The sequence below is a fragment of the Blennius ocellaris genome (genome assembly GCF_963422515.1).
Source record: "Blennius ocellaris genome assembly, chromosome: 11".
Classification (NCBI taxonomy): domain Eukaryota; kingdom Metazoa; phylum Chordata; class Actinopteri; order Blenniiformes; family Blenniidae; genus Blennius; species Blennius ocellaris.
In genome coordinates this window covers 9,372,816-9,386,612 of record NC_137660.1, presented here as the reverse complement: position 1 = coordinate 9,386,612, position 13,797 = coordinate 9,372,816, and the positions used below count along the sequence as shown (strand labels likewise).

Here is a 13,797-nt window from a genome sequence, read left to right as displayed (position 1 = left end):
TCCTGTAAACGGACATCATTTTCAAAACGTTGCCATGGAAAGTTTTTTTTTGTCTGAAACGAAAATACAAAAAAAGATGCGTTTTCGCTTGAAACACTGTCTTTTAGACGGGGTCTGAGCTCGTCCAGTGTGTGGTCGATCTGAAGGTCAAACTTGCGTCTGGCAGCAGAAGAACTGAACGAGTATCACTTCCACTGCTGCAATAGATTGTACAGTCCGTGTTAAAATGATCATTTTAGCCAAATGATCAAAACATGTCTTGTCGCCACTTCATAATAAAAATCCTCATTAACGTCTCTCAATCTAATCTTTTCCCTGCTTAATTGACCTAAAAATTGCGAGCCTGAATTGTGGCTTTTGCATCCTTTCATCCTAACATGTACAAAAACCCAACTACAAACGGGGCATCTATTTATTTTTTTTGGGGGGGGTGTTTTGTTTGTTTTTTGTTTTTGATTTCATTGGGCTCTGGTTTTAAGCAGTCAGTTCTCGGCCCTCACCGATTGTTCACCAAACCCGGGATTGAGAAAGGACCAGGGGCCCTTAGATAGATGAACCATTATATAAATACGATCAACCATGCATACATAATTTCCTTGTCGTTCCACTTCCTCCCGTTTGCCACGTGGGCATGATGTCACAGTTCTTGACTTCCAAACTGTGACTGAGCACTTTTGCGGACGACCCCAAGCCGGGCACCGGAAGGGGCGGAGCCCCTTTCACTTCTCATTTCCTGTGCCACCGGAAGCACATTCCTCAAGCCGCTGGCAGCCAGAGACGCAGTTAAAAAGCAGAATGCAAGTGCAAGTTCCCGGCAGGAGGCCGGCCTCCAGGAATCCTTCAGTCGGTCCCAGAGGAGCCCCCTCAGGATTTGTGTGTATGTGAGAGAAAGAAAGCGAGAGACTGATTCATGTCTCTTTCAACTCCGATCAAGTGTTTTATGATTAAGAAAATAGTTCCGTGTGCAGAGACATGTTTTGCAAAAAGTAATGCAGACATGACCGAGCCTTAATCAAAGGTTAAACTAATGCTCCGTCACATTTTATGGCGCAAATACCAAAAAGATCTGACCACTGAATGTATGGACGTACCCTTTGTGTCTTTATTGTTGCTGACATGTTTATTTATTCACGGTGTGAGATTCAAGCGCTCTGATGCATTTCTAATAAAACTACCCCCTCTATACTAGCGAATCGCTATAAATATCAACAGCTTTGTGTTTCTTCGGCAGCACTGTTAAGGTGCTACGAGTAAAGTTTATGTGGACATTTTCCCAGGAAAGATGGTTCAGTCCGACGCGCTGGAAATCACCTTTATCGTGTCCTGCCTCTCTGTTTTTGTTCAAAGAACGAAGGCATGTTTATTTGCTTTTGTGTCTTTCCAGTTGTCTGACTTTGTGTGCATGTTTGTCCAACTTGTTTCCCTGCGTTAGGAGAAGGGAAAGGGAAGAGGTTTGGTGAAGAATGCCGCCCTGGAGGAACGAGACGCTCAGAACCTGGAGATTGTCGCCTTCTGTGAAGACGTAGCAACGTAAGAGCCTTTCTGTTGACCTGGAGCAACGGCTCCTTTGTTTTTGACTGTCATTTCTCTGACACGAATGTGGGATTGGCTGTTAAGTCGTTCTCGAGTTCGCATTCAGCAGGATCCCGATTTTTCGCAAGTGGGAGCCACTTGGATTATATTGGTTTTGTTGTAGACATGCAAGCTGTCACTTAAAGAGCAGAATGTGTATCAGCATCTATAAGCAAGGAAAGGATGAATCGTAAATTTAATTGTCATTGCAATGGGTATTATGCATTGTCCTGGAATATAATATATTTCCATGCACTGTGATTTCATGTCGTGCAAATTCAAAATCACATGATTTCAAATATGTACGAAAAGTGTGAAAAACTGGTCTACTTGTGAAATACTGCTGGAGGAAGCTGGCACTACACATGAGGTGGGGGGAAAAAAACAGTCCAGTCACAGCTGATGTGAATTAGGGGCAAGTAAAACAGCACTGTTATTTCAATAAACCAAATCTCAAAGCAAAAGACATTATCATCTTACACCAAAGTTTTCTTATTTATCACAAATCATCGAAGCCTTGTGGTGTATTCATTTAGATAAAGTGAAAAATACAGATCCACTGCAGGCTTTCAGGGTTAAAATACCCCCAAAAATGTTTATTTCTCATGTAAGGTTGACTGACAAAGGCCCCCGTATTGTCAAAATAACAGAATTATCCCCTTAATTTAAAGTAAATGCCAGGCAGCTCGCATAACTCACATCCACACTCTTTTACTGATAATTTAGAGTTCCTGTGTTTTGATCAAACACCAGGATGTGCTTGATCAAAACACAGGAAGAATACACAAATTCCACAGACAATCCAACCTGCACTCCTCTAAATACAAGGTGAGATGACTAACAACGATACCACCGTATGTCCATGGTTGTTCATGTGATTTCTCAAAACGGCGTGGTATTTATTGGGGACAATAAGGGTGTTACGATTTATGTCTGCGAAATCAAGTTTTAGTTTGCCTGCATGGATCTGCAGGGTTTTATCTACAAGTATCACGAATATCAAAAAGTACCAAACAACACACGTCATCGTTGGCCAGCGGCTTCAATATGATGCATGAAAGCAGATTTTTCTCGTTCCTGGGTGCATGCATACTTCCACGTCTTTGTGCACACATGCACAGAATTGTTTCTGGAGTCCTGTTGATTTCCTGAGGCTGGACAGAGTGTCTTACTCCAGTTAGAGAGCCTGGGTGGAGCGGCGATGGAGCCGCGCTGAGGGAATCCGTTCTCGTGATGAAGAAGTCTACGCCCGCCCTCGACTGCCCAGACGCTTCTTTGCATGCCTGTCGGCTCACGCATGCTTCACATAGCTCGCAATCATAAGTCACTTGACCTCTCTCAACTTTGTAATTCAAAATTTAAGCTATGTATATTTCAGATGACTCAATATTGCATCTTCATTTTCACAAATTATTAATTTCTTCTTTTTCCCTTCTACCCCCCTCCATACAGTTTTGCTGTTATGCTGCTCATGCGGCACCCAGTCGTCTCTTCCTAGTAATCTGATTCCTTGCCTGCTTGGCCAACTGAACCAAAATATGAAAAAAATCTGTTGACTCAGACTTTTTAATTTTTCTCTCTCTCCCCTCCCTCCATCTCCAGCCTGCGTTCCCAATTCCCTCATGACGACATTGCAACCAACCCCGGCTTCGTCCTCAGCCCCGTCATCACCCAGAGAAACGGCGGCGGCGACAACAGCTGCTCTGTCAAGGTTTCCATTGAAATCTCTGAATCTCAGCAGCCTGTAACTTTCACCTGTGACGGTAAGAATGCAACAACAACAACAACAAAAAAAAGTCACGTATGAGTTGCGTTTGTGTCCGTTCATAACAGGCTCAAAGACAAGTGTGAGTATTTTGCTATTGATTACTGACAGAAAAGTATTGTGTCATTGGGCCTGTGTTCTTGATCATAAAAGTTATGTAACCTCAGGTAATTGTAGTTATCAGATCACAGGAGAAGCAAACGTTCTACTGCTCCAAATGTGTTTTCTTTTGCTCATGTGACATGATTTTCATTTATTTTGTTTACACATTGCACAGATGTAAATAAAAAACCAACAAAATAAAAGTAATTAACAGGTTTACATGCAAAAAGGCATGGGTGGGGGGGGGGGGGGGGGGGGGTTTGAAGAAATTCAAGTGTGTTCACCTAAATTCTTCAAATCATATAAAGTTCCTCACTATGTGCTGTTCACGTGATCACTTAAACTCTGGAAAGTTATCATTTTGTCACTGTACCAATGATCAAATATTTAGTGTAAACGGGCTCACCGATTCTCTGAGTCGTTGATGTTCTATTTTAAAAATCAATACTATTCTTTTAAAACGTGTGATATCGGCTGCTCCCGAGGTCTTCTGTCTCTATTCGCTTTGCACGACTTCCCTGGCGCTGCAAAACTTTTAACAATGAATATAATACACCTTATAAACATGTATCCACAGTTTCTGTTGATTAATTATAACATTTTTGATCATGTTGAGTGAGGTTATGTAACATAAGAAGTAGAATAAAGTGAACCTGACTTTCTATCGAATTCTTACTGATTTTAGCATGTTGCAGCCATATACAGTACATACCACTTGTAGAATATGGGCTTATAATTTATTTTTCTTTCAGTTTTTTTTTTCACCTAATGAAGTGATTTATTCTTTATAATGTGTTATAAATGGGTTTGTCCACTGCAGCCCTTCTATAACATCCTCCAGTGCGTCACTAAACACTGTTCGCCCTCTCTGTCTTGTTTGACATGTTCGCTGACGGGAGACGAGTTGCTTTCCCCTTTTGTGTCACACAAAGCAAGTATCCCCACCACCAATTACATGTTGTCAGCTGCAAGAAAAGTCTTTTTTCATATATCTACATGCAGAAGTTAGTTTCATGGCCATTAAGACAAATAAGCTGAACAGTGTGAGTGAAGCAGTTACTGTTTGTGTTCCCCACTAATCAGAAAAGAAAACGGACTTTGTTTCCCTAATATTCAGCCCGTTTGCACATAAAAAGTAAATGAGCAGGCACTGAGTGGACTGTGAAAGGGTAGAGACCCTCCTCTTTTGACTGGTGCGCCATCACAGTTGAAGCGGCTTTAAAAAAAAACAAAGAAACGTTGTACCCCTTTGCCTTTAACAGTGAACAGCTCCGATTGCAGATAAGAAAGCTCTGAAGGAGGAAACTACATTTGCAGCTGCCAAACTCCTCACCCCTCCTCCCCACCTCATTTTTTTTTTTTTCTCTCTTTCTGTCGTGGGAAGTATACTACGTTCCCTTTTTCCGCACAAATGAAGTTCTGTACTCTCACCATTCAGAAGCCATTTTGGGCGAAAGAAAGTTTTTCTTTCTTTTTTATCTACAAGGTCCCTGTGACATTCCCTGTGTGTGTGTGTGTGTGGAGCTGCGATTGGCTAACCCCTTCTGTAGTCACATACAAATGTACAACCTTTGTGACTGACGGATGGTGAGGGTTCTAAAGCCAAAATCACTGGAAGCCCCTTTTTCAGTCCACTTGGCTCGTTCATCAAAGCCGTTAACATCAACTGCGTGATGATTTTTGTCTAAAATAGCCGTCATCTGACAGGCTTTGAAAACCATTTAGCAAATGATTTTCAATTTTCAAAATCTCATTCGCCACCCGCCAGTGTGACACTGCCCTACTGACCCACACATCAGTCTGAGTCGCCCCGTTCAACAACAACAACCACAACAACAACAACCTGTAGGAAGTACATCGACTACTTTCCTTGAGCTTTCCAAGCTTCCTGCTCTGATTCCTGGTTCACCTCTTCTTCCTGCTTCTGCTGAGGTCATCGCTTTTCATCCCACGTACACGCCCCTCTTTCCACTTGTGTCCCTGGTTCACTTCCTGTGCGGCGAGCGAGCATGTTGACCCACATAGTTGGTGTTTGAATTCCTGCGATTAGAGACAAATCTGTGCTCCGGAACAAAAGGCCTCAGTTATGCTCAAAAGTTGGAAACAAAGATGGAAAGAGATGGAGGAACAGGAAGAGCTCTCTTCATACATGTTTGCCCTTTTTTTTTTTCCCCCTCTTCTCTGCAGTTTCTCTCCTCGTCCTGTTTCGATTGCTCGAATAACTGATGCTCTTGACATCTTCGAGGAGACTAAGATTTAATATGACACAGAAATTGCATATTCATCCTGCACTCCCTCATTTTCCCTTTTCCCGGTTTTCTTTGATGTCTCGGCAGCTTGCCATCTCGCTGTGGAAATCTTCTAAATTATGTAACTTTCTGTCAATAATGCAGAAGGAGATCACATTACGTTTCGCCTCTCTTTCTTGGGTAACTATTTAAAAGTAAACAGTGACTTCACTTTATATTATGGACCTTACGAGCATCATCACCACTGTGAAGTTCAGAAGTATCAAGTGAAGGTTTAGATGTTATGAAATCTTGTTTTTTTTCTTGAGACGAGGTAAGAAAAAAAAGAGCGAACTCATTTTTTTTTCGTGAGCTTCGCCTTGAACTCCCACAAGCTTGTGAGGCGTCTTTACACACTGATGAGGGAGGGAGAGCTGGAAGAAGATCTGCATTAGGAAAATAGTGAAGGCAGGAAGCAGAGGAAGAGAGGAACGTGTGAGCAGAGAGAAATACACTGGAAGAAACAACACTATGTGTCAGTTTGCTCATCTGGGTTGATTCAGCACACAAATAATTTGAAGATTAAATGTCATGATGTGGGAACTTGAGATATTTTACTGAATGCAAGTAAGAACAGATTGCAATTATGTGCCAATAATTAACCTTATCCAATGTGTCAATGATGTGCATGTAATAGATGGAGGCTTAGTGATGCTTTTTAATATAGATCATCGATTTTCAAAGCTTGTTCAGCAATGCATAAACTTGGTAACATGCCAGGACTCCAGGACACGGCGTTGTACTTTTTTGACATCCTGATTAAAAAAACAAACAAACAAAAAAACCTTAATTAGAATTCCAATGTAGGGATCGCTCTGTGTTAAAACATAAGTCACTACCTGCAGTTCAAAGTTACTTCAAAGACTGAGGCGTCTTTCATGTTTTTTCTACTGTCTTTTGTGAAGCAGATGTTGGATGAAATCCACCTTATATTCTCATTTATTTAACATAATGCTTCATCTTCCCTGCCCAACTAACTGCTGGCTTTAGATTAAAAAACAAATCTGAATTTTGAAAACTCTGAAAATCTTATCAAAGTCAGTTCTTCAAGCGAGTTTTGATGGGTTGATTTATCGTGTCACATCGTAAATTCCTACTTTATTTGTCATGAGCTGTTGGTTAAGCTGTTTGCTGAATTGGCAGGCTTAAATGCTTTCACTTTCTCTCTGCGTCCGACTGTGACATTTGCTCTCAATAATTTTCTGACAGTTTAAACTGACAGTTGGACTATTTCTAGGAGCACGAATCCCTTTTTTAAAATTTCAGTCAGGCTTTTGACATCTTTCCAATGTTTTCCCATGTAGATTTAACAAGTCGCCTGTGCTGGATCCTGTACGAAACGTATTCTGGTCCTTGTGTGACCCCCACCAACACAAATCCTCCGACCACATGTGAAATGGTTCCCAGAGGAACTTTCTCTTCCTTTTAACCGGGGCACCTCAAAAATACCTTTTTTTTGGGAATTGCATCACCGAGTGGAGGAACTCCCCAAAACAAGGCGTGGCCTGTTCAATTGTTTTGTAACAAAGTATGCATGTATGGCAAATGTCATTCATTACCAGTTCTTCCACCGCCGCCACACGGACGGTCAAGACATGGCCCAAGCAGTAAGACAAGACTGGCCATTCCTCCAAAGGATGGAGATCTGTTGTTGCTGGAGCCAGGGGTGGTCTCTCCTCCAGTGTGTCTGTGTGAACGTCGGATTAGAGTAACCTGAGCACGAGTTCACCGGCCAAAATCAAGATATTCCTGTGAGGGAAGAGCCCAAACCTGTATTTGGATCCGTCAGTCTGTGTTTGTGTTTTTAAACGGTTCGCTGATGACTCTGTTCACGAAGCGAATCAGCAGTTTAGTCTGAGACGGGTCACGTTACACTCTGCACCAACTCTTCTGTCGGCCACACAGCAGAAAATACACAAACACTTTGAGCTCACCTGATGTGATTTCAATCCTTTGATTTAAGGGACGGCTTTGATTGAAATATGAAACTTGTAAGGAGGTTTTGTGTTCATACAGACAATCATATTGCTGTTAGAACTCGGTTCACACTCCTGCAAAAGCAGTCAGCCGCTGAGGCCGTAATCGTTTTGGTAATAAGACAATCTACACATGGATACGCTGTGCACTGATCAGCCATAACATTATGACCACCCGGCTAATTGTGTCCATGGAGACGTTTTGTAGCTCCGTATACACTAATGAATTATGTCACCGTTCAGTCAGAGGGAGCATTTCTACACACACCGGCCACCTTTCACTCCGTACTTGCAGTACATCAACAAGCCTTGCCTGTCACTACTTCACTGCTTTCCCTACTTTGACTCCCTCGTCTGGAAATCACAATTTGGCTTTTTGTCGAACTCTCACTTAACTAAAGAAATCTGCTTTAAGGATAAAATATTGACTTGGTGCCGAATATCTCAAATACTGAAAGGCATCATGATAAAGAGATACTCTGTTATTGACGTTATGTGTCACTGGTATTTATATCGTGAGAATAATTTACATGACTGTGACTGTCCATTGCCCTCTGCCCCTTCTAGAAGAAATTGTTCAGATTCTAGTGTGTCAGATGTTTACTTCTCTGTTGGAAAAAAGGTTTAAATTCTTTGTTGGAGTACTAACTCGGATTGATGGCTAGTGTCTTTTTTTTAAAATTCTTGATATCCTCACCTTCTGTCTTTGACCACATCTGCCTCTCCATCATCTCTCCCCTCTCTCTCTCTCTCTCTCTCTCTCTCCGCCCTCAGTGAGTTCTCCAGTGGAGCTGCTGATCAGTCAGACTCTGTGCTGGGTCCACGACGACCTGGACCAGGTGGACTTCTCCAGCTACTTGCTGAAAGTTTGTGGTCGGGAGGAGGTGCTGCAGAAGTAAGTATCCCGTGTGTGTGTGTGTGTGTGTGTGTGTGTGTGTGTGTGTGTGTGTGTGTGTGTGTGTGTGTGTGTGTGTGTGTGTGTGTGTGTGTGTGTGTGTGTGTGTGTGTGTGTGTGTGTGTGTGTGTGTGTGTGTGTGTGTGTGTGTGTGTGTGTGTGTGTGTGTGTGTGTGTGTGTGTGTGTGTGTGTGTGTGTGTGTGTGTGTGTGTGTGTGTGTGGAGTCCAAAATCCTCGTTACTCGGGGGGGAAATGCGCAAAACCACTTTTCCCAGAAGTTTTTAATAGATTTCATGTGTTTTCTTATCTTCACGCCTCCCTCGTACATATATCTTCTGTATCCCTCCCCCCCAGATTTATTTTCCTCTACCTTTTTTACTGTCACTCTTATCTTGGCAGGCCCGAAAGGCTTGCATAAACAGTATTTGTGGATGTTTGTACATGTCACTTTCCTCCTCCATAACAAATGGTCCTCTAATCTGGGGTACATGCCCCCTATTTATCAACACAGAGAAACCCAGCACACACACATTATTTTGTTTCTGTATGTAGTATTTCATTAATTTTGTAATGCATATTGGGTTCACTTCCACAGGTAACATTGTTACATTGTTTGTAAAGACGGTCCGGTCAGGATCAGCATGATGTGATGCTGGAAGAATAGCAGTTGATTTAATGAGATATAACTTCAAAGTAGCAGGAAAAAAATGGTTTTCATTTAACATCAGCCGTATTCGAAGCAAACTTTTGATTAGATTTGTTAAATCATTTCAAGTCAGCTGTGCCTCTCGAAAACAACGGCGTTACTGTTAAAAATGTTTTTTTTTTTAAATTGGCATCTAGGTGTTAAAATTGTGTTTTAAGACATTAGCTATTGGTGTTTTTCCTATGTTTCAATACATCATTTGCTTTTTCAATTATGTCTGTGGCTTTAATGTATACAAACCTCGCAATAAAAGTAACAATAAACAATTATAAACCTATTTATATGTATTTTTTGGAGCAATTTTGTGATGAGCAAACATTCACATGTATGTGATGTCATATTCATCAATGAGTAAAAAAAAATGTAAAACTTCTCCACCTAAGTGCTTTTGGCTTTTCCCTTTCCAAAAGCTTTTCATCGTTGTTCTTGACGTATGTCATGGTTTTGTTAACCCCGTTTCACTGCTCCTCTGTGCCACAGTAAACACAGCCTGGGCAGCCATGAGTACGTCCAGAACTGCAGGAAGTGGGAGAATGAGATCACATTACAACTGCTCTCCCACTCAACTATGAGGAGGGACTTGGCACGCAGCGTAAGTCACTCTGTCACGCTCACACGGGGACTCGGTACAGGAACTGAGCTGTGGTATCGAAGACATCTTGACTTGTGCCACCAATTCTGCATAGATTCAGTTTTCGCTTTTACACAATGACGAATACTGATATGCAATCATGATTTGGTAACAAGAAGATCGTTTGTAATAACTTGATGATGCATCACTGCTGTTTCCTTTCAGGAAGATGATGACAACTCTCGAATTAACTTAGAGAAGCACCTGACTCAGGTGGAGAGGCCTTTTAAAGAGAATGTCACCAGGTATGAGTAAAGAAAATCGCAGGTTATGTCAGTTTCTTTTGATTGCATAGTCTTGTCTTTTAAAAAAAAATGTACTGCCGATATTCACTCAAATGTGTGTTTTCCAGACAAGGCCTGGCTGACTATTTGGAGGGTTATCATACACAAGTCAATATCTGCCTACAAAACGAGGTACGTGTGGTTTCCAGAGTGGATTATTGAAGTTGAGATGAAATGTAAAAAGGCCTTCATCCTTATGTTGGCTGGGAATTTAGTTTAGAAAGGATAAATGAATTGCTTAAAGAAGTATTCCCTTGATCTCACGTGCTCTTCAAAGTATATGCAGTATTTTTTGCAACCTTATGGGATGTAATAAAGAGGTTCTATATATTCTTTCCAGCACACATGATGGTGCACTTTATCATTCCTGGAAAGTCAAAGTTTCTAGAAATACAACATCTGGTTTTCAGCCATTGTGGGCTGCAGTGGTGTAATCAAAAGCAGATTGAAGGTACTACTGGGAGCGAAACTACACCACCTCCCTCACACTAACTTAAACCTGATGAAGTCGTCAGGCCGCTTGACAAATCCCAATCACATGCAGGGAGCGAGCCATCCACTTTCAGCTTGCCCATGTCTTTCCTTTGAGCGGCGTTTGGGTATTTGAGGAGGAAAACAGAAATGTAACGCGAACTCGCTTTTTGATTTTTAGAGCACCCAGTACAAGACGGTGGACCGAGTGGTGCAGACTGTGAAGAACCTCTGCTGTGCCCTCGACGAGGTCGAGACTCAAGCCATTACAGAGGCGGTCAAAAGACTAAGACACTCCATCAATTTGCCCAGGACGCGTTCGCCCAAGGTGCGCTCGCTGTTTACTCACCGTTTACATATTTGCAAACGCATCCACGGTATTTTTCAGTCCGTAAAGATTTTGTTTTAAGACGAGATGTTCGTTTTCTCCAGATGGGATCCAGATCATCTGGTCAGTCGTCAGACGGTAAGGTTTTTCATTGCCCCTTCACAAAAAGCTCCTGTCATTTTTGTGACATAATCAGGAAAATGAGCGCGATTAGGCACTGTGCTTGTCTCATCCTTAAATGTTGAAACCTCTTTGTCCTCACTCCGATTCCCATCTCACCCCGACAGCCGTCATCAGTCCCGTGGAGGAAGGCATGGCTTTGTTAACGCAAGCTGTGTACGACCTGGTCAAGCTCTACATGCTGTCCTTCTGTCCACCGTCAACCTCCTTCAACTCGCCTCCACCAACCCAGCCTGCCGACGGGGACGACGTGGAGGCGAGGAGCAGCAAAGAGGCCTCAGGCACCACAGACCACCTTCAGTTTACCTTGTTTGCCTTGCACGGTATCCCGGCCAGCTGGGTCAGCAGGTAAACGGGATGAACATTAATCCGCCACCCCCAGTTCGGTAGAAACATAAGAACTTAAAGGTATACAGGAGGATTTTCCCGAATTTTAGGAAAGGACCGCCCTTTCCACCTTTTGAAAAAAATGCGCATGCGTAACGCTGTACCTGCTCCCGAGACGGAACGCCTACTAAAACGCGTGCGAGAGACATGCACGAGCCCAGTTCTCCTCGTGCACGCTCTGTTTACAAGTCACAAGTCGGCATCGCTCACATAAGCTCACTTTACAAGAAGATTTGCACCAGAGGGGGTGAAACTGTGTAAAAATGTCCGAGAATAATGCGTGGGGTCGGCCACCGGCATGATGAGGACCGTGTAGAGTGAGCTGCGCGCAGGGACGAGCACGTACGACGGGCTTACGTCATATATCACCAGAATGATTGACAATTGGGAGGACCAGTTATTTTGATGATCCACCCGGAAGAAGAAAATCCTCTACTATACCTTTAAGTCTGTGATGCTTTAATTACTGCTCATTTCACACAAACTCGCACAATAACAAGAATGTGTGTTTGGCCTTTTGACAAGAATTATTAGTCATGTGACTTTATTAAACTGAACAAGGATTATATTTGCATGTAAATCGCACCACAAGGTTTTAGTTCACCACACATCTTTGGGTTGCTTTCTTATTTTTTCTTCCTCCGCCATAATTAAAACTTTTATTCATTCATTCTTTGATAATCGCCCACTTGTGCAGTATTATTAGAACCTCCTACACAAGACATAATTGCTCTTATGCAAGCAGTGGTAGCAGCTCAGAATTGAAACACCATCTCCATCAGGTGTGTGCGGTTTCCGTTCCAATCAGTAATGTGAAGTTCAAGAGATGTGCTATTCTTGTACCGTTTATTGGTCAGCGGCTCGGACAGAGGAGTGCGTTTCTCTCATGTTACCTTGCAGTCTCACTGTCGCAGCAGAAAGTCCTGTTTTCCTTCACTAAACTAACGTCTCTGGTGTTGCCCCCCCCCCCCCGGCGCGTCTTTATTTTTCCATGCCAGTGTCCGGTTTCACCCTAACATTATCTCCCGCCTGTGTCTGGGACTGAGATGAGACAAATGTTCCATTCCCAGCTCTCGTCACACGTCTGTAACCAGGATCACAACCTTTCTGACAAGCTCTCCTACAAGCATAGATCATCATCGTGCATATAGAAATATTCAGAAAATGATTTTCATACTTATTGTTAGATAAAGGGAGTTTGATCGTTTCAAAATGCATGACCTTAAGGATGCCTTTATCTCTTTAAGTTGGTTCGAAGTGTTTTGTTTTACTGTGGTGGCTATGATATTTGTATTCTCAAAGCTAAGCAGTGAAGGTTAAAATATATTTGTAGAAAGAATATACAAGCATGACTGTGAGGTGGAAGTGGTTTTCCAAACTGCCTGTTCGGGCCGCGCTGCTTCCTTTCATCGTCCAGTCGACCACCGAGGCCTTCATAAAACGGGAAAACTGCTTAATAACAGGTCTGTTTACTACAGCTGAGCCTCTTCCAGCTGCTATTTTAAGCCACCGCTAAGCATCGCTGCAATGACAGTCATTCCAACAACACCTCCCAAAATATATTTATCTCCACACAAGTCGAGGCCAGAGGGGATACTATTTGTTTCTCAGCTCATGCGTGTAGTTTGGGAATATCCGTTGTGTTGTGGCGTTACTATAATGCTGCCGTATTGAGGTCTGAGCGTTTGGCATTGTTGCGGCTTGTGTGTCATCCATCTGGAGCCTCAGTCGACGCCACGGCATTGCCAGCATATTGAAACAGCATGACGAGTGGTGGATCTGCCAACACAGATGGAACTGAGCTTTTTTATCAACTGAGCTGCAGCGAAAGTGTGAAACCAATGAGCCCTTATCGTCACTCCTTTACGCAAATTACAGTCTCATATCGTCCATTAAAATATGACGGTATGAAACTATGACCACACTGGTTTGTTTGGGTTATTCTTGACAATTCTTCTCAAATGATAATTGTCTGTACTTATGCAGCACCTGAACAGCGGCTAAGACATTTGAACGAGGCAATAATAATATTATTTAAAAATCTTTTTACTAAAAACTACTTCTTTAGTACATGGACTAAGAAAATGTTACTTTTTGATTCATTTAATTATTGTGGCAATAAAAGCTTTAAACAGTTATTTAAAAAGTTATTTGATCTTGTAGAGATTTATAATTGAGGTTCCTTTTGAAATGTTCCCGGTTGTTTTGCTG

General features: G+C 42.3%; 1 protein-coding gene across 2 annotated transcripts in view; it reads left to right on the top strand.

The window, feature by feature from the left end:
- The window catches only part of pik3c2a (phosphatidylinositol-4-phosphate 3-kinase, catalytic subunit type 2 alpha), a 47,831-nt gene that overhangs the window by 17,535 nt on the left and 16,499 nt on the right, over positions 1–13,797 (top strand). For both annotated transcript variants that reach the window (XM_080504979.1, XM_080504980.1), the window contains exons 3-11: positions 1,433–1,530; positions 3,175–3,335; positions 8,478–8,598; positions 9,786–9,897; positions 10,102–10,181; positions 10,289–10,352; positions 10,873–11,019; positions 11,124–11,157; positions 11,307–11,547. In XM_080504979.1, coding sequence (XP_080361105.1) covers positions 1,433–1,530; positions 3,175–3,335; positions 8,478–8,598; positions 9,786–9,897; positions 10,102–10,181; positions 10,289–10,352; positions 10,873–11,019; positions 11,124–11,157; positions 11,307–11,547 — 1,058 coding nt within the window. The remainder of the gene's footprint in view (positions 1–1,432; positions 1,531–3,174; positions 3,336–8,477; positions 8,599–9,785; positions 9,898–10,101; positions 10,182–10,288; positions 10,353–10,872; positions 11,020–11,123; positions 11,158–11,306; positions 11,548–13,797) is intronic.